General features: G+C 34.4%; 1 protein-coding gene across 1 annotated transcript; it reads right to left on the bottom strand.

Moving 5' to 3' along the window:
• Positions 1–996: 996 nt before the first annotated feature.
• On the bottom strand, positions 997–4,065 carry LOC132167037 (uveal autoantigen with coiled-coil/ankyrin). The gene is made up of 7 exons (XM_059577931.2): positions 3,743–4,065; positions 3,614–3,652; positions 3,460–3,513; positions 3,275–3,328; positions 1,771–1,824; positions 1,609–1,680; positions 997–1,484 (listed from the first exon to the last, which is right to left on the bottom strand). Exons 1-7 carry the CDS (start codon positions 3,794–3,796, stop codon positions 1,362–1,364), a joined length of 450 nt encoding a protein of 149 aa, XP_059433914.2. The 5' UTR covers positions 3,797–4,065; the 3' UTR covers positions 997–1,361.
• Between the last annotated feature and the right edge of the window lie 20,793 nt (positions 4,066–24,858).

The raw sequence follows: 24,858 nt of genomic DNA, 5'->3' as shown, positions 1-24,858 counted from the left end.
CAAAATTACCTTTTTTTTTTTTTTTTTTTTCATTTTTTGGTCCTCGTTCATAATTATTGCTATTTATGTTATTTATCGAGCTTGTTCGGTTTACATGGCGATAAAATTGATAATTTTTTACATTATTTGTAAATTTAATATAAATTCAATACAAAATTAAAGAGTTAGGTTTGAGGAGTTAATCCTATATAATTTTATACCATTGTCTTAATACGACCAAAGCCTAATAGGCAAACACGAATTACTACATCTACATAATGGTACATAAATAACCCAATGCAAAAACCATGTTTTATTTTTTATTTTTTCTAAAAAAAAAATGATAATAAAAGCTACATTTTTATCACATGAATTACTAGCAAACACTAGAAAATATTAAAAGCAATTTATGAAAAACACGTCGAAACAAATGGAGGTTTTAATTAAGTTTTGTTTTGTTTTAAATCTCATAGTGGTCCCGGAATTACGGGTTTTAGCTTTTGAACATTTTCACACGGAATCTCCAATTAACATATTTCTGTGGTACTCGGAAAATGGTGCAGAAAACACTCCACAATGAGCAAAAACGAAAGAGATTGACAAGACAAAGAGTCAAAGACTAGACAACACTAAACAAAACTTTCACAATAAATAAACATTGACGTGGTACATCTGGGTAGATAGGGATTCAAAACTAAGCCTGCAATTACTGCAATTTGATGGTTGCCCCAATCAAACACCTCCACGCCTACTACAAATTCCAACTCTAGATTTTGATGAAACTTCTCTCCAGAGGAACATGATCAAAAATGCAAAATGATGAAGTCATTTATCCTGTTAGCTACAATAACATTTATTCTGCTCTTCATTTTAAGTAAAATGGACAGAATCTTTGTCCACTTGTCACGTCATTGCTTCTTTTCATTGATGAGCCATTCAATGTTTGAAAATCTATCTGGTTTTATGTAAGTTTATCTACATTGACAGGGCAGAACCCCTGCAAGGCTGCAAGAGAGATTCACACAAGTAATAAATATGAATTAAATGGGAATGAACTACACTGGGAGCAGGCAGGTGCAGGCTTACTGCACCCAGATTGCTTAAGAAACTTGTAAGAATTCAAGAAAAACTTCATCTTAGTTTGAATCCAAACCGAGCATCCACAAGACGAAAGCAATTGGAAGCTACGTTACATAGAATGGAATTCCAAATTCTACAAGCAGACAAGATTCCACAATAATTGATTTAGAGAAGAGTTGGTTGTTGTAACTAGGTTAAAAACAAGATAAAGCACCAGTGGTACAAATTCATGGAAGAATGCTCTGATCATCTCCTTTTGGGGCATAACCTATAAAGTCATGCACACTCCAGTGTAAACCCATTTAGTTTTCACTTTCTTTATCATTATTATCCTCCTCGGGCAAAACTTGTTCTTCCTTGTCATTTCCTTCAACCTTGGGATCCTGAGCCTGGGAGCCTTTAGCATCACCTGAGAGATCCTGCAGCTGCAAAAAGCTCATTATGAATCAGTCCAGGTACTTGTTCCCAAAACATAAAAAAAATACCAGCAATCTGTTTAATAGATCAGCCATTGGAAGGCATGGGAAAATTAGTCTAGTAATAGCTTACCCCCAAGTTTCTTAGGCTAGAAGTGACATCCTCTTGTTGCTGCTGGAGAGTGGTCCTCAGTTCTTTAAATTCCTAGTTCCAATTTGATTTTAAAAAAAAATTAGACGAAGATATATTTGAAAAATCAAGTTTGGAAGGACAAATCTGCAGAGCATCACTTACCGATCGAAGTTGATCCACTTCGACGTTCAGTGATTTCTTTTGTTCTGAAAGCTCCTGTATGAAGCAAGAGATAATTGCATAAATTACAAGTTGAAGTTTAAGGGCAAAGCGGTTTTTATGCCAATTAAAAGCAGAGGCGAGTTCCAATATCAAATCAAAACAAGCAAGAAAGAAAGAAAGAAAGAAATGAAATGAAACCATGTTTACATTTAGATTCCAATATTGACATATTCAGCACATTGATGTACTTTTAATACTGAAATCCATAGAGCATAGTTCAAAGATGATGTTAGAATCTGAAATGATGGACAATCTTTTCTTCTTTCAAATTTACTTGGCTACTCAAATCACGATGTATATATATGTTGCAGTCAAACCATGTCTGAATTTAGTCGCTTCATATTACAAATCTGTAGATGTCAATCATATTGGATCCCAAGTACTCATATTCAACAATATGGCTGGGTTTTTTGTCCTAGTTCATAACTTGATAACCATTGGCATTAACAAGTGAAAATACGATATTTCTTAAAGCCAAGCTCCAATCTTTCATCCCTAAAACAGGACAATTTGGGAATCTCTAATATCAATTGCTTGCATAAAAGCACCATTTATTCAAACTTTGTTATCACATCAGAGCATTTTCCACGCAGCAACACGTGTTCTGAAGTCCTTAGTCCTCTTTTGCTTATTAGCTGGCAAGGGAATACATTAGATGTATGTCTACCAATATCCTTAGATATCTAGTTACTAGCTTAGTTGCCTATACATGATTTGTTACACACAGAGGTTGCTCTTTACCATCTTATCAAACATTTGATATTTCTATTAACAAATATAGCCCCCACATCTATTTCCAGTTTCTTCCCTCTATAAGTGCTTTGGATCTTGAAGCACCAAAGCATGCCACATGTCATTTTAATCCACTCCTGCCATTTTGCCGGAGTCGAATCATACAATTATAAATGGAGTATCTATTGTGTCTCAATGAGACAAAAATCAAAACATAGTCACTGTTGTTAATTGGGTAATTGTCTGGTAAAAGAATATCTCTGATTAGCCATATAACATGCATCAAAATCAACTCATATTGAATTGAAGAGCTTCCAGAAAAGTTGACCAACTTTAGTTGACTGTTTGATTACGGAATATCAATGTCCCTGAAAATAGTTATAAGATCTAAAGAAGTTTTCCCCATTAAATTGTAACCATGCCATCATGGAGTGATTATCAATATAGCCCACCATAATTTGAAATAAGAATTCCAACACCAGCTTAAAAGAGGTCCATGTGAGAAGTAATCGATCCATATATAAGATCCAATATCAAACAAAAGGAATTGAATGCCCTAGCATGCACCAAAGAACATGTACCCATATCTTGTATCAATCACCCATGGAAGCCAGACATCTTATTCTATCAAAACTTGTACACTTTCCAAATATAAAGCACAAACATGGAATAGATATACAAAAGCAATTTGTCATAATTATCCAACACTTACATCGCGAAAGACCTTAAATTGGGTGTCTACTTTTGATCTCCAATTTTGCAAATCCTAATTACCCATAAAAATAAAACAAAACAAAATGGTTCTGCAGTCAGAACTGAAACACATTAAAGCAAATTGAACAAATAAAAACAATTATCGCAATGCTAATTAAGAAAGTAAGTAATGCTTAAACTCACCTGTTTCAACCCTTGAATTCTATTAAGCAGCTCAGCCCTCGATTCACTCAATTCCTGAGAGCAAAAACCAACAGATATGAATAGCGTAACCTACATTATTCCTAAGCAAACAAACAGAACACTGAGAGCATACAATACAAAGATTGGAAATTACCGCGATCTTTGAGCCGATCGGAGTAATGTTCTCCTTCTTCTGCAACCAAAAATCACAGATGATCAAATTTCAAAGCACAAAAACACATATACAAATTGGCACACACAGACACAGAGAGAGGGAGAGTACTAAGGAGAGTGGCTCGGCTTGAGGCGGAGAAGGGGAGGAGTCAGATTTGGCCATTGGATCGAGAACTCCGATGAGGTTTCTAGGGCTTGTGTTCTGTGTGTACGACCAATGTGAGATCCTTGAGGTTTTCGGGGTATATAAGGATTAGAGACAGTGGAAGTGTGAGAGAGAAGAGGAAGAAGCAAAACCCTGTACGTTGATTTTGAAATTTGAGTTAAGGATGTGTTTGGGCGGGCTATCTGAAACTGATGCAGCGCAGTGTCGTGAGTTGTAGGTAGCTAGAGAAAACGAAGGATTTATTGGTCTTGTCGTGTAGCCAAAGTTCACAATTTAATTAAGGTTTGTGTTCGAAGTGTCATGAATATATTGTTGGACTATTTATTAGTTGAATGGTTACATTTATTTTTATTAGCTTCAGATTTTAGGAAGAAGAAAAAAATGCTCAAGAGACTCTTGGGGTAGGGCTTTATTAAATCCCTTATTAATGTTTAAATTTTATCAATTTATTTCCCAAGATTTCAATTGTTATCAAATAGATTATTTTGTCCACCTAACGTTAATTTCTAACGTTCATGCCATGTAATATCCCATTAAAATCCGACATGTGTCATAATAATACAATCATCATTTCACATGCCACGCCATGACATGTCAAAAAAAAAGTGACATTCAAGGCACCCAAAACGGCACATCTTATGAATTTAATGTTTCAGTTTTAGTACTTAGAGTGCATTTGTCTTTGTGATTTTATAAACAAAAAAATGTATTATTTGAGAATTTTTTTTTTTTTTTAAATCACATATTTTTTATATTTTCAAATCCCAAGTAAAAGAATTCTGCTTAGACATCATGCTTTGCCCCCATTGCGTTTCCATGTTAGTGGAGATTTTTCAGGCTTAAACCAACAAAATCTGTCATTGCATTGCATGTTGAAATCATCAATTTCATGTTCTATGTTCTATAAAAGTATCTGTAAAAACATAGATTATTAGTAGTTCTTGAGAAGTAGACAACAAATTATTATTATTATTATTTTAAAAAAGACCGTTATTGTAGAATCCATTTTGTTACACATTGCGACACATAATCAAAAATTTTAAATTGTAATAATCTCGCAAAGTTAATCGCAATAGTAATATTAGCTTCCGATATTACTGATTTTTTTTAATATTAAGTTTCTCCACGCGATTATCTTATGAGTTTGAGGCTTATTTCTAATCAGTCAAAAAAGAAAAGGAAAAAAAGAAAAGGAAAAAAAAAGAAAAAGAAAATAAAGGAAACTTTGAATATTCACTATTCAGTACTAATCTTCAATTATTAGTTCATTACTTTATTATCTTTAACTTTAATTCAACTTCAAAATGGGGAAATATTATGACCGTTTAACCCACCATCAAAATTTGAACATAAAAAAATAACTTAATACTTTAATAATCTAGTTGTTATTATTATTTTGTTAGATGGATTTTACACATATATTTTGCTTCCCTATCAAATTCTTCCATTATCAGGGAATTTCTTTCTGTTAAATGGATTACGATCACCTAATTACCTAATTTGCCTCCTTAATCCTTATCCCGCCCGTTCATTGTCTCCATAATCTTTTTAGCAGGAAAGTAATTCTTTATTAGGTCATAACTATTATATAATTGACATACTTCCATATCTATAAATATTAATCTGAAGTTCTCATAATTAAAATCTTAGATATGTTTTACTATACTTCAACAGTTAATCAAAATTATTCCATGTATCCATTCATATTGCACAAATCACAAAAGGAATCCAATATCAATTAAATCATCAGATGTATCCGTAAATCACAAAAAATATCAAATCTTAATTGAAACACCAAATGTAACATCCCGATATTTATCTTCTTTTATCTTGTAGATAAACACGAATGTTACGCTCAAATAATCTCATATAGCGGAAAAACTGTAATTATCAATACAAAAAATACTGTTAAAATACTTTTCTTTATACAAAAATACCCAAAGCTATGTCGTACAAGGCATTTATACAAATCTATCCGACAGTCTAAACTCTAGACAAAACTTAACCAACTTGGAATCTCTGTACATCTCAATATGAATCTCTAATCACAACTGCATAATTACCTTGATTTTCCATTCCTGCAAGCACTACAAAAAAACTGTGAAGTAGTGAGTCAATTGATTTCCAACAATATAAATCATTGTTGAATCATATATAGCAAAATGCTAGACAAGTTATAAAACCACAAAAATCCGTATTATTGGATATCAATATCATACTCAGTAAGTAAGAATACTTACAGTGGATTACATGAATGGATCATCAAAGGTAATTACTTGAAACCCGTTCTGCTGCAGTTGGTTCATACCCATAACAATCCCTTCACTGACTTTCTCTCTCTCTCTCTCTCTCTCTCTCTCGCCTAAACTCTCTTTCTTCCTCTTCAGCTCTCTGTCTTAAATTTCCCATCTCACTCTCGGTTTCTCTTGTGTTCTTTCTTTCTTGTAGCGCTTGGTCTCGCCCTTTCTCTCTCTGTTCTGAGTAAACATTTTTAGAAAGAAGAAAGACCGAGTAAAAAGCGGAAGAAGGAAGAATATATGCAAGAGATGGGAGAGGAGATGAGTGGTGAAAATACTGAAGGAGAAGAGCTCTATTTATAGGAGAAAATCAAACACTATTCTACCTTCAATTTACAATTATATCCTCATTTTACTATTTCACCAACCCTATACTATTTCACCAACCCTATACTATTCTACCCACCCTATACTATTCTACCTTCTTATTCAAAATTCTACCATCCTTATACCTACCATTTACTATCCTATTATTTCACCAATTACCATTCTCTAATTACCACTCTCATAAATTTCCCAAGAATTAATATCATTGCCTAATATGAATATTAATATAATCATAGCATAAATTTAATATCTCTAAAATAAGACTTTAAAAATCTGGGGTGCTACAATCTTCCCTCCTTATTAGAATTTCGTCCTCGAAATTAAATCCCATAAATTACCACCTATCTTCAAATTGAGCAACCCAAATTAAAAACAAATCATACTTGAACCATAACTTACTCAAGTTACTATAAAAATTTTTAAATTCAATCTGTTCATAAATAAATATCATAACATATTCCATACCCAGGCGATGTGAGACTCTACAAGCACTCTTCTTGGGCACCAGTGTCACCGTTGGCAATCCTCAGGGAATTTCTTCATTCTCGGCCCTTAACTTTTGGCCCTTATACATTTCATTGTGTCTTAACTGACACCATTATAATATAACCCACTTTTGGCATCACCAACGTGTGTCCACTAGCGACCCTCATAGGCTTGTGCACACTCCCACCATCTCAGGCTAGGTAATGCTTTGATACCATTTGTAACATCCCAGGGAAAAGCGCTAGCCACATCTGCGCTATTACCCCAAAAGGACTAGTCAATTTGGAGCTTCCCTAGAATTCATTATAAAGCCCAGTTTCACCTAGTAACTAGGCAATGTGGGACTTAGCACCCATGACTATCTCTATAAACTACCCACTCAATGTGGGCTTCTTCTCATCATGCAGTGCTTCAATACCACATGACCTGGCGTTACTAGGTGGCTCTGATACCATTTTGTAACATCCCGATATTTATCTTCTTTTATCTTGTAGATAAACACGAATGTTACGCTGAAATAATCTCATATAGCGGAAAAACTGTAATTATCAATACAAAAAATACTGTTAAAATACTTTTCTTTATACAAAAATACCCAAAGCTATGTCGTACAAGGCATTTATACAAATCTATCCGACAGTCTAAACTCTAGACAAAACTTAACCAACTTGGAATCTCTGTACATCTCAATATAAATCTCTAATCACAACTGCATAATTACCTTGATTTTCCATTCCTGCAAGCACTACAAAAAAACTGTGAAGTAGTGAGTCAATTGATTTCCAACAATATAAATCATTGTTGAATCATATATAGCAAAATGCTAGACAAGTTATAAAACCACAAAAATCCGTATTATTGGATATCAATATCATACTCAGTAAGTAAGAATACTTACAGTGGATTACATGAATGGATCATCAAAGGTAATTACTTGAAACCCGTTCTGCTGCAGTTGGTTCATACCCATAACAATCCCTTCACTGACTTTCTCTCTCTCTCTCTCTCTCTCTCTCGCCTAAACTCTCTTTCTTCCTCTTCAGCTCTCTGTCTTAAATTTCCCATCTCACTCTCGGTTTCTCTTGTGTTCTTTCTTTCTTGTAGCGCTTGGTCTCGCCCTTTCTCTCTCTGTTCTGAGTAAACACTCTTAGAAAGAAGAAAGACCGAGTAAAAAGCGGAAGAAGGAAGAATATATGCAAGAGATGGGAGAGGAGATGAGTGGTGAAAATACTGAAGGAGAAGAGCTCTATTTATAGGAGAAAATCAAACACTATTCTACCTTCAATTTACAATTATACCCTCATTTTACTATTTCACCAACCCTATACTATTTCACCAACCCTATACTATTTTACCCACCCTATACTATTCTACCTTCTTATTCAAAATTCTACCATCCTTATACCTACCATTTACTATCCTATTATTTCACCAATTACCATTCTCTAATTACCACTCTCATAAATTTCCCAAGAATTAATATCATTGCCTAATATGAATATTAATATAATCATAGCATAAATTTAATATCTCTAAAATAAGACTTTAAAAATCTGGGGTGCTACACCAAATGTATCCATAGAACAAATCACAAGGAATATCCAATTATTTAGACAAATAAAATCAAGCAATCAATTATGTGAAATTATCTTAAATCATCAAGTGTATCATTGAATCACAACAAGATATCCAAGAATCATGCCGCATATTGAAAAGAAGTAAAACAATTGAAATAATAAACCCAATAAAATCAGATAAAAAAAAAAAAAAAGTCTTACATAAAAGTATTGATGTTCTTCGTCGGTGAGGCTTCATCCCCAACCTTAGTTGAGAATTTAGTTCCACATAAAAATAAAACATAAATCTAAAGAAAACCTAAACTAAAAAGAGAAAAACTGTAGAATTTTGCTCTCTAGAATTTTATATCTTTTCTTGAATGCAAAGAAGTCTATTTATAGGCTTAGGGAAGTCCTAGAAACCCAAGTAAACCTAGATAATTCGAAGGTCTGTCTCCCAATCAAAATAGAAGTCTGAAATCGGAATAGTATTCGTCCAGATTTGTGTCCTTTTATTGCGGGGTGATTTTGGCATAGCTACCATCCGAATTAGGAAAATCCTATTTCACAACAAATTGTATTATTTTGAGTTATATTTCCAATGCCGCTTGAATCACTTCAATCCGATATTTGAGCGAAAAGTTATGGTCAAAATACTGAGACATGTACAGAATTTGAATTTGAATCCAATCCAAAATCTTATCCAATCTGACCTTTTATCCAATTTAATCTGATTTAACTTTTTTCTTGGATTTGGTTAAACTTAACCACATCATCTAGGTCTTCTCAAAGTATGCTTTCTTTCAAACTTTGCATTTTTCCCTTTAAAGCTGTACTTTTTCTTTAATGACCTACAAAACATTAAAAACACAAAACTAACACAAAATATTAAATAATGACACAGCTAAAAGATTAACTAATGTAAATAAAAGGGTCCAAGTATGCAATATTTGACACTTATCAATCACCTAATTACGTAATTTGCCTCCTTACTCCTTATCCCGCCCACTCATTGTCTCCATAATCTTTTTAGTAGGAAAGTAATTCTTTATTAGGTTATAACTATCATATATGGTTTACCTAAGATATTACCTCTTCTCATCGGAGTTGGCGCTGTCCCGAGGGACTTGTAATACAATACCGGTGCCCCCAGCTATTGCATGCTACTGTCTATAATACTAGTAGTCCGACCGAGGGTGGCTTATGCTATTAGTGATATACGTATTGTAGGGACCAACCAGTCAAACATGGTTGCGCTGGTTACGAAACAACCATTGGATTCAAGGCCCATATAACACAATAACATTTTGACCATAAATCAAGTCTATATAGTAAGCTCATGGCTATTATACTGCATGTACCGGTGTACTATGTCATACCATGCATATTATCAATCAATTTATTAAGCAGTTACCAAGTTGTATAAAAAGAGTAATTAATCTCATGGCATACGTGTGCTCAGTCAGCTAACATATCGCACGTTTTTAATGAAAGCGGTTGTAAGTGTTTACTTATCTCGTGCGCTCGCTTGAGTCCTCTGACATCACAAATCCTTGCTATAATAAAATATGACATATCGTTACATGCAGTACTAGAGGACTCTACGAGTGACGTACTAGGGTTTATTTAATCAAAAAGGTCGTCAAAACCCTTATCACATATTTGGGCTAAGGGGCGAATGTAACATCCCCAGTCCGTTAAGACTGAGTTTGCCACTTTTCTTCTTTTTCAACAAAAATTCTTGCAAAGATCTATAAGGTCTATCAGAGTACTTGATTTTAAAAGATACAATAAATGCGTAAAACATTTTCTTTCAAGAGATTTTATTACAAGCGGAATTAGAAAACATTAGATTTTAGTTGCGGAATATCATATCATTACAATAACTTATATGAAAAGACTTTGAAAATTAATAATTATTCCCGTCCCCATTCCGGCCTCCTATTCCAGCATCCTTTCTACCTGAAAACAAGAAATAAAACTGAATGAGCCCAAAGGGGGCCCAGCAAGTAACATCCACGACCATAAATAGTTTTACTCCTTGTTCTCAGTTTTGAAAATCATTTTCGCAAATAAATATAATTCTAGCCATAATAATATCTGTATGTACGGTTGCATCTCCCGTAACATATACATACTATTACATCTAGTAATAGATCATCGTTGTAAATCATCTTTATAAATCATCATCATAATGCATCATTATAAATAATCTTTGTAAATCATCTTAGCATATCTTCGTTGAAAATATAGTATCATTTTCTCATAATAAGGCCCATGTACACTATTACCCCTGTGCACGAGGGTTGCGGGTCCTTGTGACCATGGCACTGAACTGTGGCCACAGCCATGCCCGACCGTCAATTAACTCTTTCTTGGTGCACTCAACGGTCTAGTTGATGGAATACCACCTTCTGGCATAGCCTCCTTCAGTGGTTTCGCCTCCATCCGAGTATCGGTACCGAACTCTTCTCATTCTTACTTATCTTGGGGCCAAAAATACTCTCCTCCATACATGTGCCCTCATTTCATAAACATTTATCTCATCTCTTGTACTTTTCTTTGTACTTCTTTTGATGCATCTTAGGGCAACATGTAGGAGGGTTTATCATCATTTTTCTTTCTTATAATCATCATCATTTCTCAACTTTCTTTTCTTAAAATGAAAACTTTTCCAAATATAAACTTGTTGTGCTTAGAAAGCATTTAAACAAATAGAAACTTTCTAGATAATTCTTTTAGAAATCCTTCATGCATGCAACATAACTTCATAATACGTAAATAAAATAATCATTTACAATTTGATACAAGAATATATAAATAGCATGACATGAAGTAATTTTAGAAGGGGTAGTGAATTTACTTACCTCTAGACTGAAGCTAAAAGTGGTATGAAGGAATCTAGTTGCTCCAATATGACTAACACCACTAGTATATCTTTTGAAACTAATTTCTAAAGTCCGCTATCTCTTGTGTTCTTTCTTTCTTGTAGCGCTTGGTCTCGCCCTTTCTCTCTCTGTTCTGAGTAAACACTCTTAGAAAGAAGAAAGACCGAGTAAAAAGCGAAAGAAGGAAGAATATATGCAAGAGATGGGAGAGGAGATGAGTGGTGAAAATACTGAAGGAGAAGAGCTCTATTTATAGGAGAAAATCAAATACTATTCTACCTTCAATTTACAATTATACCCTCATTTTACTATTTCACCAACCCTATACTATTTCACCAACCCTATACTATTCTACCTTCAATTTACAATTATACCCTCATTCTATCTTCAATTTACAATTATACCCTCATTTTACTATTTCACCAACCCTATACTATTCTACCTTCAATTTACAATTATACCCTCATTCTATCTTCAATTTACAATTATACCCTCACTTTACTATTTCACCAACCCTATACTATTCTACCTACCCTATACTATTCTACCTATCCTATACTATTCTACCTTCTTATTCTACCATCCTTATACCTACCATTTACTATCCTATTATTTCACCAATTACCATTCTCTAATTACCACTCTCATAAATTTCCCAATAATTAAAATCCTTAGCTACAATGGATATTAAAATAACATCATTATCAAAATAATCTATTTAAATAGCTTTGAAAATTCTGGGACACTACAATCTTCCCTCATTATTAGAATTTCGTCCTCGAAATTAAAACCTATAATATTATCGTCCAATCTTCAAGTTAAGGGATTCAGATTTAAAATATTCCTTTCAATCCTTCATCAAAGCCTACTCTCTTTTATCATATTGACATTTTATTTCCTTCTACTAGGAGTAAATCTTATTCACAGTCTAAAGTCTCGATTTCTGCAATCATTCATCAATTCACACTAAAATCTTACCTCAAAATCTTTTCCATTTTTTTTTTCCAACCTCAATAACAACAATCGAGTTATTCATCAATAGTCCACAGTCAAGGTTTAAACATCAAATTAATAAATCATGTGATCAATAGTTTATACCTCCAAACATCATAGTCCTCATTTCAAGCCTGCAATAATTTTCTCGATCTAATTTAATCAATTTATCAAAAAGGTGTAAAAATCATTCCTGCCTATATTCTCTTTAGTATCTCAGTATTCCAAATCATGCATACGAAATTTTAATATGATGCTCTAATAATTATTAACTTCTCACCATCATAAACCTGTAAAAGTAAATAGCACCAACATTCTACAGTTTATATTTTTCAAAAACATCATTACATGAATATACCTCAGAAGTGACATCATAATTCGATTCATTCTAAATACACAACCGTTTCTATTTTCTCATCCCAACTTTTGTGTTGATGCTACAATATCAGCGAAAATCTTTCAGTACTACATCTTTACTTGATAAATCATAACTCAACAATAGAAACTCGTAATTATGATTTCAACTCAAACGAAATACACGATTACATCAAATGTAAGATTCTCATCCATTCTTGACTAATACATATTGTGCTTGCTGCGTTCTAGAGATGAAATTGATAAGCAAGCAAAGTAGGATATGGGTAAGTTTCCAGGCTGGAAGTTCCAAAGTACACATGCTATAATTTCTCTCCCTTGGGTCTTGCAAGGTCAAGAAGAGAAAGAGAGAAAGATAGTCCTGTTGCTTTCTAGAAATGAAGATTTGAAAAGCATTTCAGGACATGGCATGTATGTGAGACTTTCAAAATACCCACATCGGATGCTCTCTCTCTTCTGTCATTTATGGAGACTGAGAAGAAAAGAGAGATATTTAGCCTGAGAAGCATGATCAAGGATAATCTTGCTTCCGCAGGACATGATCAACGATAATCTTGCTTCAATGGTTTACTACTGAGAGTATAAGGAGTTGGGTTTGTGAATCAAGTCGTGAGGCTGCATTTTTCTCTTGAGGATACGCTCAACTAGGAGGAAAAGTCGAGCTTTCATTGTATGGAAGGTCATTAGAAGATTTCAGGTGAAGGAGTATGATCAGAAGGCATGCGTTGCAATGGAGAAGGAGGTGTGAATTTATATGAAGGGTTTCTGGATAATGAACGAGCGCGTGGCGCGCGTTGGCATGACAATTCATTCAGTTGCCCACGCATGGTATTCGAAGTCGTTGATTGAACAGTGGGTTTGAAAAAATTAGCTCCGTCGAATTTATGACAGGAGGCAAGATCCTACTTCCACGGGATCTTTTGACAAAATTTCCATCGCGGCCCGAGGTCGCCTAACGCTTTGTTGTTTACTGTTTATTTCACCTGAAGTGAAAAATTCCTTTAAAGCCACTCATCGGCTGCTTCCAGAAACTTCAAAAAAAATCTCTTCAGTTTCTGACGCTCAGTCTCTTTTCAATACTTCATCTCTCCCAAATTTCTTCGTATTCTCAACTATTTTTCCTTACTCTCCTAAATATGGGAGCATCATCATCATCCGTTAACAACCTCGATTTGAATGTTGCTCCTGCAGCACAACCCATTGTTATGCCTGACGTGCAACCGGAGGTGCCTGTTGTTCCCCCTGAAGTGTCTGCTATTCATCCCGTCGTACCTGTTACACACCCTAATGAACCTGCTGCATATCCTAACGTATGGCAGCCAACTTTTGTCTTTGACAATCGTCCTATCACTATTCACGATTCTGTCATGCTCCATGATTCTACTGCTGTAGCAGTGGCCAAAGGTTTTGTAATTCCACGGGATCAAACATTCTTAGCGGATAGGTCGGATACTGATGCTATTAATAATTCATTGGCATTCAGTATCCAAGGTGCTGCTTCAGTTTCTGACATGGCACAACGTTTGAGTGCCAGAAATGTTGAGCTGAAAGTCTCAAGAAACCAAATCGGGGTCTTACAGCGACTGCTCAAATACTACAAACGAAAACACGTGGATTTGAAGCAGGAGAATACTCAGCTGAAAAAGATGATGTTATCTTACGCAGAATACTTGGGACCAAAGATGCTAGAAATGGAGAAGAATACCGAACGTCTCCAGCGACAGCACGAAAAACTCCGGGTCGATGTTCAGGGGTGTTGCAAGTCTCTCCGCACACGCTCTAGTCAGGTACCTCATTAGAAATAAATATTCTCTTTGATAATTCAATTATATAAATATATACGATTCTGCTCATACTAGGTTTTCTCTATGCAGAAATAATCTTCCTGGAGTAGCTCTAAGGAATCATCTGCTCATCATTACCACGTGTCTCTTTATGCAACAAATTCCTTTTTTTTATTTTTTATTTTTATTTTTTTTTATGGACACTGGTATGTAATATTATAAGGAGCTTGTTCTCCAAACATTTCTTTTCGTAATCATTCAGTACTCATTCAATATTCATTATAAAATCATTCTATCATTGTAATAACTTCCTTTAAACAAACAATCTGTTTAAAAAGTTAATCACTCAATAAAACATCTAAGTATGCACCATGACATGTTATCAACCTCTAAAATACCTTAATATCATTGAACATATATCTTATAAGAGAAATTTAGATCATGTCACTATATTATATCACTGTATTATATTGTCTTTCAACTCTTACCTTTATGCTTCAATTTACCTCAAGAATAATAATCCATTATCTTTACTTAGTAAAAGAAAATCATATCAAAAGTTTTGGCATGTAACTAAAATTTCTCATAATTTCATATCCACTAATGCCTCAAAATTTAAATATTATCCACAACCTAAGAGCACTAATTCATCCTCAAAACTTTAAGCATCACTTCAATATAATTTACCTCAATTACAGAAAACCTAGCACCTCAAATTCTAAGAATCACCTCAAAGATTTCGTGAATTGTACCTTAAAGTCATCACAATCATTTGAAAATATCAAAATCCTTAAACCACAACTTTATATCTCAAAATATCTTATAGATTCTAGGGTATACCTTATTTGCATTTATCCCTGCAATACTTAGGCATTCACTTCATGCCATTACGTAATCCTTATTCATCAATCCATATATTATAACATCAATCATAGTATCATTATTGTCATCGACCAAACCTTAGCCATTACCAAAAACTCATATAAACTCTTATATCATTAATTCATTTCAAGAATCATTTCACAACCGACATCCATAAGACCATTCGTTACTAAGTCACTTACACCATTTGTCTCACAACCTAAATCAATAAAACCATTTTGTCACCAAATTAATTTCACAAATTAGCTCGCAACCTAAATCTATAAAATCATCATACGATTTTTAAATCATGATCAATAATCTTTTATAAATCCTCGAGACATCTTAAAATATACCCTTATCAATCGATACTCTAGAAAACTGCCGCAAATCCAAATAGGCAGATACTATAGATCACAACCTATCTATAAAATAAAAATTCATCTCCGTCATTAACATGATCACAATAATAAAATCCTCCAAATTAATCACACTAGGATGATTTTTGTTTTTTTTTTTAACAAAAAAAATTAACCATTAGAAAAATGCTCATGCATCATTTATTAGAGACCACACAACAATGCACACTCTACTTGGCCGGAATGTGGCTTCTCATTAACCCCCCAATTTTTTTTTTTTTTTTTTTTTTTTGAAAAGTCTGCCAGAACCTTATAACCTTTGCTCTGATACCAAAATTGTAACATCCCCAGTCCGTTAAGACTGAGTTTGCCACTTTTCTTCTTTTTCAACAAAAATTCTTGCAAAGATCTATAAGGTCTATCAGAGTACTTGATTTTAAAAGATACAATAAATGCGTAAAACATTTTCTTTCAAGAGATTTTATTACAAGCGGAATTAGAAAACATTAGATTTTAGTTGCGGAATATCATATCATTACAATAACTTATATGAAAAGACTTTGAAAATTAATAATTATTCCCGTCCCCATTCCGGCCTCCTATTCCAGCATCCTTTCTACCTGAAAACAAGAAATAAAACTGAATGAGCCCAAAGGGGGCCCAGCAAGTAACATCCACGACCATAAATAGTTTTACTCCTTGTTCTCAGTTTTGAAAATCATTTTCGCAAATAAATATAATTCTAGCCATAATAATATCTGTATGTACGGTTGCATCTCCCGTAACATATACATACTATTACATCTAGTAATAGATCATCGTTGTAAATCATCTTTATAAATCATCATCATAATGCATCATTATAAATAATCTTTGTAAATCATCTTAGCATATCTTCGTTGAAAATATAGTATCATTTTCTCATAATAAGGCCCATGTACACTATTACCCCTGTGCACGAGGGTTGCGGGTCCTTGTGACCATGGCACTGAACTGTGGCCACAGCCATGCCCGACCGTCAATTAACTCTTTCTTGGTGCACTCAACGGTCTAGTTGATGGAATACCACCTTCTGGCATAGCCTCCTTCAGTGGTTTCGCCTCCATCCGAGTATCGGTACCGAACTCTTCTCATTCTTACTTATCTTGGGGCCAAAAATACTCTCCTCCATACATGTGCCCTCATTTCATAAACATTTATCTCATCTCTTGTACTTTTCTTTGTACTTCTTTTGATGCATCTTAGGGCAACATGTAGGAGGGTTTATCATCATTTTTCTTTCTTATAATCATCATCATTTCTCAACTTTCTTTTCTTAAAATGAAAACTTTTCCAAATATAAACTTGTTGTGCTTAGAAAGCATTTAAACAAATAGAAACTTTCTAGATAATTCTTTTAGAAATCCTTCATGCATGCAACATAACTTCATAATACGTAAATAAAATAATCATTTACAATTTGATACAAGAATATATAAATAGCATGACATGAAGTAATTTTAGAAGGGGTAGTGAATTTACTTACCTCTAGACTGAAGCTAAAAGTGGTATGAAGGAATCTAGTTGCTCCAATATGACTAACACCACTAGTATATCTTTTGAAACTAATTTCTAAAGTCCGCTATCTCTTGTGTTCTTTCTTTCTTGTAGCGCTTGGTCTCGCCCTTTCTCTCTCTGTTCTGAGTAAACACTCTTAGAAAGAAGAAAGACCGAGTAAAAAGCGAAAGAAGGAAGAATATATGCAAGAGATGGGAGAGGAGATGAGTGGTGAAAATACTGAAGGAGAAGAGCTCTATTTATAGGAGAAAATCAAATACTATTCTACCTTCAATTTACAATTATACCCTCATTTTACTATTTCACCAACCCTATACTATTTCACCAACCCTATACTATTCTACCTTCAATTTACAATTATACCCTCATTCTATCTTCAATTTACAATTATACCCTCATTTTACTATTTCACCAACCCTATACTATTTCACCAACCCTATACTATTCTACCTTCAATTTACAATTATACCCTCATTCTATCTTCAATTTACAATTATACCCTCACTTTACTATTTCACCAACCCTATACTATTTCACCAACCCTATACTATTCTACCTACCCTATACTATTCTACCTATCCTATACTATTCTACCTTCTTATTCTACCATCCTTATACCTACCATTTACTATCCTATTATTTCACCAATTACCATTCTCTAATTACCACTCTTATAAATTTCCCAATAATTAAAATCCTTAGCTACAATGGATATTAAAATAACATCATTATCAAAATAATCTATTTAAATAGCTTTGAAAATTCTGGGACACTACAGCGAATGCCCTGCTCTCTAGGCGAATGTTTGGGCTCGAGGGCGAGTGTTCGGCCAAAGACTGAAGACTATTGGCCAGAGCATCAAACTGTGATTCTAGGCTTCTATCCTGAAACTAGGGGTTGGTACATCTCATCCTAGGCTGATAATGGACAAATGCAACGTAAGAAAACATAGCAACATGCAATCCCAAGAAATCAAAACAGAGTTTAAAGATTTTTTAAGACATTTCATTTGCTTTTAAGAGATAGGCACATAGTGCTAACAATACATCTTGAAAACTTGAAATACTTCTGAAAACAGAACAACATGGAGGTTAAAGAAATAGACAAGTGGTTACCTTTGAAGATGACAAAAATCCTCAAAATCTCCTTCTTCTCTCTCCAAACTCTCTCTCCTCTTTAGGGTTAAAGTGTTACTGGGTGAGGGAGAGCTGAGGGGACGAAGGGGAAGCTTTTATAGGGGTCTGGGGCGTGCTACTCTCTGAAAAGTGGATAATGGGTTAAAAATATTTTTTAGAGGGTTGGCGAGCATTCCGTATTTGGGGGCGAACGTTCAAGGTCCTATTTGCACAGTGGCTCAGAGGTTGCCAGTGTGCGTATGGATATTACCCAGCAGTCCAAAAGACTGGTCAACGAATGCTTGGGATGGTCCCCTTGCGAACGCTCGCACTAGAGTTAAGAGCGAACGCTCGGGTGGTCCCCCTTGCAAACATTAGGGCAGAAAGTTTCATTTTGGTTTTATTACAAAAATCTTAAGGAAAGGGTTTGCTTATAAAAGGTTTATTGTTATTGGCTAAAATGTGCCTTGTAAAAACATTTAATCGTGCCTTGAGGAAATTATTAATCTTTTGAAAACTGGTGATTTTTCGGGGCATTTCATATATAAGTGTTTAAAAAGTGATAGATTCAAACCAACCGTTTACATATACAAAGGTCATATACTACATGGTAGAAGCTATACTACTTTGTCACGTACTAAACCTTGATAATAATCACAACAACAAAAGTTACAAAACAGATTCCTCGTCCATCTACTATTGCATCATGGGGAAATCAACCATAGCAAGGTCACAAATATAATAAGCAGCCATGAAAACACCAATAAATTAGTTTGAATCCTCATTCGTGTTCTCAGGTATGGAACTTCACCCTCTAAAGACTCCACTTCACCCACTAAAGACTTCACCCTCCAAAGACTTCACTTCACCATCCAGAGACTTCACTTGACGCTGCAAAGCCTCCACTTCACCCTCCAAAGACTTCACTTGTTTACACAACCTATGAGGAGATGTCTATTCATCACACCACTCAAAAAAATGACATTGTCCAACTTTTTGTGATACAGGAAAATGGTGATAATCAAAACAAAGCTCATTGTTGCAATTAATCAAAACCCAAACCAATGATAAAAAATAAAAAAAATTTAAAAAAAAAATCCCCAAACCCAACTTTCTATCATCAAGAAAAACAATGATAATCAAAACTTAGCAGTGTGACACTTACAAGTTTTGGTCATACTTGGCACACCCAAAGAACTGCCTTGCAGGATTATCTGTATTCCGTGAAGTTCTCAACGGCGGTGGAACACCACATTTGCATTTCACATAATCCAGATCAACTCTCACTGATGATATTGCCGACAACAATGACGTGGATGGCGACTGTTCACGCTGTATTTAAACCCTAATTGAATTGAGCAAGATGGGAAGGAAAACTGTAGTGTCCCAGAATTTTCAAAGCTATTTAAATAGATTATTTTGATAATGATGTTATTTTAATATCCATTGTAGCTAAGGATTTTAATTCTTGGAAAATTTATGAGAGTGGTAATTAGAGAATGGTAATTGGTGAAATAATAGGATAGTAAATGGTAGGTATAAGGATGGTAGAATAAGAAGGTAGAATAGTATAGGATAGGTAGAATAGTATAGGGTAGGTAGAATAGTATAGGGTTGGTGAAATAGTATATGGTTGGTGAAATAGTAAAATGAGGGTATAATTGTAAATTGAAGATAGAATGAGGGTATAATTGTAAATTGAAGGTAGAATAGTATAGGGTTGGTGAAATAGTATAGGGTTGGTGAAATAGTAAAATGAGGGTATAATTGTAAATTGAAGATAGAATGAGGGTATAATTGTAAATTGAAGGTAGAATAGTATAGGGTTGGTGAAATAGTATAGGGTTGGTGAAATAGTAAAATGAGGGTATAATTGTAAATTGAAGGTAGAATAGTATTTGATTTTCTCCTATAAATAGAGCTCTTCTCCTTCACAATTTTTACCACTCATCTCCTCTCCCATCTCTTGCATATATTCTTCCTTCTTCCGCTTTTTACTCGGTCTTTCTTCTTTCTAAGAGTGTTTACTCAGAACAGAGAGAGAAAGGGCGAGACCAAGCGCTACAAGAAAGAAAGAACACAAGAGATAGCGGACTTTAGAAATTAGTTTCAAAAGATATACTAGTGGTGTTAGTCATATTGGAGCAACTAGATTCCTTCATACCACTTTTAGCTTCAGTCTAGAGGTAAGTAAATTCACTACCCCTTCTAAAATTACTTCATGTCATGCTATTTATATATTCTTGTATTAAATTGTAAATGATTATTTTATTTACGTATTATGAAGTTATGTTGCATGCATGAAGGATTTCTAAAAGAATTATCTAGAAAGTTTCTATTTGTTTAAATGCTTTCTAAGCACAACAAGTTTATATTTGGAAAAGTTTTCCATTTTGAGAAAAGAAAGTTGAGAAATGATGATGATTATAAGAAAGAAAAATGATGATAAACCCTCCTACATGTTGCCCTAAGATGCATCAAAAGAAGTACAAAGAAAAGTACAAGAGATGAGATAAATGTTTATGAAATGAGGGCACATGTATGGAGGAGAGTATTTTTGGCCCCAAGATAAGTAAAGATAAGAGTTCGGTACTGATACTCGGATGGAGGCGAAACTACTGAAGGAGGCTATGCCAGAAGATGGTATTCCATCAACAGACCGTTGAGTGCACCAAGAAAAAGAGTTAATTGACGGTCGGGCATGGCTGAGGCCACAGTTCAGTGCCATGGTCACAAGGACCCGCAACCCTCGTGCACAGGGGTAATAGTGTACATGGGCCCTATTATGAGAAAATGATACTATATTTTCAACGATGATATGCTCTGATGATTTACAAAGATTATTTATAATGATGCATTATGATGATGATTTATAAAGATGATTTACAACGATGATCTATTACTAGATGTAATAGTATGTATATGTTACGGGAGATGCAACCGTACATACAGATATTATTATGGCTAGAATTATATTTATTTGCGAAAACGATTTTCAAAACTGAGAACAAGGAGTAAAACTATTTATGGTTGTGGATTTTACTTGCTGGGCCCCCTTTGGGCTCATTCAGTTTTATTTCTTGTTTTCAGGTAGAAATGATGCTGGAATAGGAGGCCGGAATGGGGTGGGAATAATTATTAATTTTCAAAGTCTTTTCATATAAGTTATTGTAATGATATGATATTCCGCAACTAAAGTTTAATGTTTTCTAATTCCGCTTGTAATAAAATCTCTTGAAAAAAAATGTTTTACGCATTTATTGTATCTTTTAAAATCAAGTACTCTGATAGACCTTATAGATCTTTGCAAGAATTTTTGTTGAAAAAGAAGAAAAGTGGCAAACTCAGTCTTAACGGACTGGGGATGTTACAATTTTGGTATCAGAGCAAAGGTTATAAGGTTCTGGCAGACTTTTCAAAAAAAAAAAAAAAAAAAAAAAAATTTGGGAGGTTAATGAGAAGCCACATTCCGGCCAAGTAGAGTGTGCATTGTTGTGTGGTCTCTAATAAATGATGCATAAGCATTTTTCTAATGGTTAATTTTTTGTTAAAAAAAAAAAAAAAAAAAATCATCTTAGTGTTTGAAGGATTTTATTATTGTGATCATGTTAATGACGGAGATGAATTTTTATTTTATAGATAGGTTGTGATCTATAGTATCTGCCTATTTGGATTCGCGGCAGTTTTCTAGAGTATCGATTGATAAGGGTATATTTTAAGGTGTCTCGAGGATTTAGAAAAGATTATTGATCATGATTTAAAAATCGTATGATGATTTTATAAGATTTAGGTTACAAGATGATTTGTGTAATTAATTTGGTGACAAAATGGTTTTATTGATTTAGGTTGTGAAACAAATTGTGTAAGTGACTTGGTAACGAATGGTCTTATGGATGTCGGTTGTGAAAAGATTCTTGAACTGAATTAATGGTATAAGAGCTTATATGAGTTTTTGGTAATGGCTAAGGTTTGGTCGATGACAATAATGATACTATGATTGATGTTATAATATATGGATTGATGAATAAGGATTACGTAGTGGCATGAAGTGAATGCCTAAGTATTGCAGGGATAAATGCAAATAAGGTATACCCTAGAATCTATAAGATATTTTGAGATATAAAGTTGTGGTTTAAGGATTTTGATATTTTCGAATGATTGTGATGACTTTAAGGTACAATTCATGAAATCTTTGAGGTGATTCTTAGGATTTGAGGTGTTAGGTTTTCTGTAATTGAGATAAATTATATTGAAGTGATGCTTAAAGTTTTGAGGATGAATTAGTGCTCCTAGGTTGTGGATAATATTTAAATTTTGAGGCGTTAGTGGATATGAAATTATGAGAAATTTTAGTTACATGCCAAAGCTTTTGATATAATTTTCTTTTACTAAGTAAAGATAATGGATTATTATTCTTGAGGTAAATTGAAGCATAAAGGTAAGAGTTGAAAGACAATATAATACAGTGATATAATATAGTGACATGATCTAAATTTTCTCTTATAAGATATATGTTCAATGATATTAAGGTATTTTAGAGGTTGATAACATGTGATGGTGCATACTTAGATGTTTTATGGAGTGATTAACTTTTTAAACAGATTGTTTGTTTAAAGGAAGTTATTACAATGACAGAATGATTTCATAATGAATATTGAATGAGCACTGAATGATTACGAAAAGAAATGTTTGGAGAACAAGCTCCTTATAATATTACATACCAGTGTCCATAAAAAAAAATAAAAAAAAAAAGAAGGGAATTTGTTGCATAAAGAGACACGTGGTAATGAGATGAGCAGATGATTCCTCAGAGTTGCTCCAGGAAAATTATTTCTGCATAGAGAAAACCTAGTATGAGTAGAATCGTATATATTTATATTAATTGAATTATCAAAGAGAATATTTATTTATAATGAGGTACCTGACTAGAGCGTGTGCGGAGAGACTTGCAACACCCCTGAACATCGACCCGGAGTTTTTCGTGCTGTCGTTGGAGACGTTCGGTATTCTTCTTCATTTCTAGCATCTTTGGTCCCAAGTATTCTGCGTAAGATAACACCATCTTTTTCAGCTGAGTATTCTCCTGCTTCAAATCCACGTGTTTTCGTTTGTAGTATTTGAGCAGTCGCTGTAAGACCCCGATTTGGTTTCTTGAGACTTTCAGCTCAACATTTCTGGCACTCAAACGTTGTGCCATGTCAGAAACTGAAGCAGCACCTTGGATACTGAATGCCAATGAATTATTAATAGCATCAGTATCCGACCTATCCGCTAAAAATGTTTGATCCCGTGGAATTACAAAACCTTTGGCCACTGCTACAGCAGTAGAATCATGGAGCATGACAGAATCGTGAATAGTGATAGGACGATTGTCAAAGACAAAAGTTGGCTGCCATACATCAGGATAGGTAGCAAGTTCATTAGGGTGTGCAACAGGTACAACGGGAGGTATAGCAGGCACTTCAGGGGAAATAGCAGGCACGTCCAGTTGCACGTTAGGCATAACAATAGATTGTGTTGCAGGAGCAACATTCAAATCGATGTTGTTAACGGATGATGATGATGCTCCCATATTTAGGAGAGTAAGGAAAAATAGTTGAGAATACGAAGAATTTGGGAGAGATGAAGTATTGAGAAGAGACTGAGCGTCAGAAACTGAAGAGAATTTTTTGAAGTTTCTGGAAGTAGCAGACGAGTGGCTTTAAAGAAATTTTTCACTTCAAGTGAAATAAACAGTAAACAACAAAGCGTTAGGCGACCTCGGGCCGCGATGGAAATTTTGTCAAAAGATCCCGTGGAAGTAGGATCTTGCCTCCTGTCATAAATTCGACGGAGCTAATTTTTTCAAACCCACTGTTCAATCAACGACTTCGAATACCATGCGTGAGCAACTGAATGAATTGTCATGCTAACGCGCACCACGCGCTCGTTCGTTATCCAGAAACCCTTCATATAAATTCACACCTCTTTCTCCATTGCAACGCATGCCTTCTGATCATACTCCTTCACCTGAAATCTTCTAATGACCTTCCATACAATGAAAGCTCGACTTTTCCTCCTAGTTGAGCGTATCCTCAAGAGAAAAATGCAGCCTCACGACTTGATTCACAAACCCAACTCCTTATACTCTCAGTAGTAAACCATTGAAGCAAGATTATCGTTGATCATGTCCTGCGGAAGCAAGATTATCCTTGATCATGCTTCTCAGGCTAAATATCTCTCTTTTCTTCTCAGTCTTCGTAAATGACAGAAGAGAGAGAGCATCCGATGTGGGTATTTTGAAAGTCTCACATACATGCCATGTCCTGAAATGCTTTTCAAATCTTCGTTTCTAGAAAGCAACAGGACTATCTTTCTCTCTTTTCTCTTCTTGACCTTGCAAGACCCAAGGGAGAGAAATTATAGCATGTGTACTTTGGAACTTCCAGCCTGGAAACTTACCCATATCCTACTTTGCTTGC

This window comes from Corylus avellana, chromosome 2 (assembly GCF_965113065.1).
Source record: "Corylus avellana chromosome 2, dhCorAvel1.hap1.2, whole genome shotgun sequence".
NCBI classification, from domain to species: Eukaryota; Viridiplantae; Streptophyta; class Magnoliopsida; order Fagales; family Betulaceae; genus Corylus; species Corylus avellana.
Note: the sequence above shows the minus strand (reverse complement) of the source record. Positions and strands in the feature narration are given on the sequence as shown.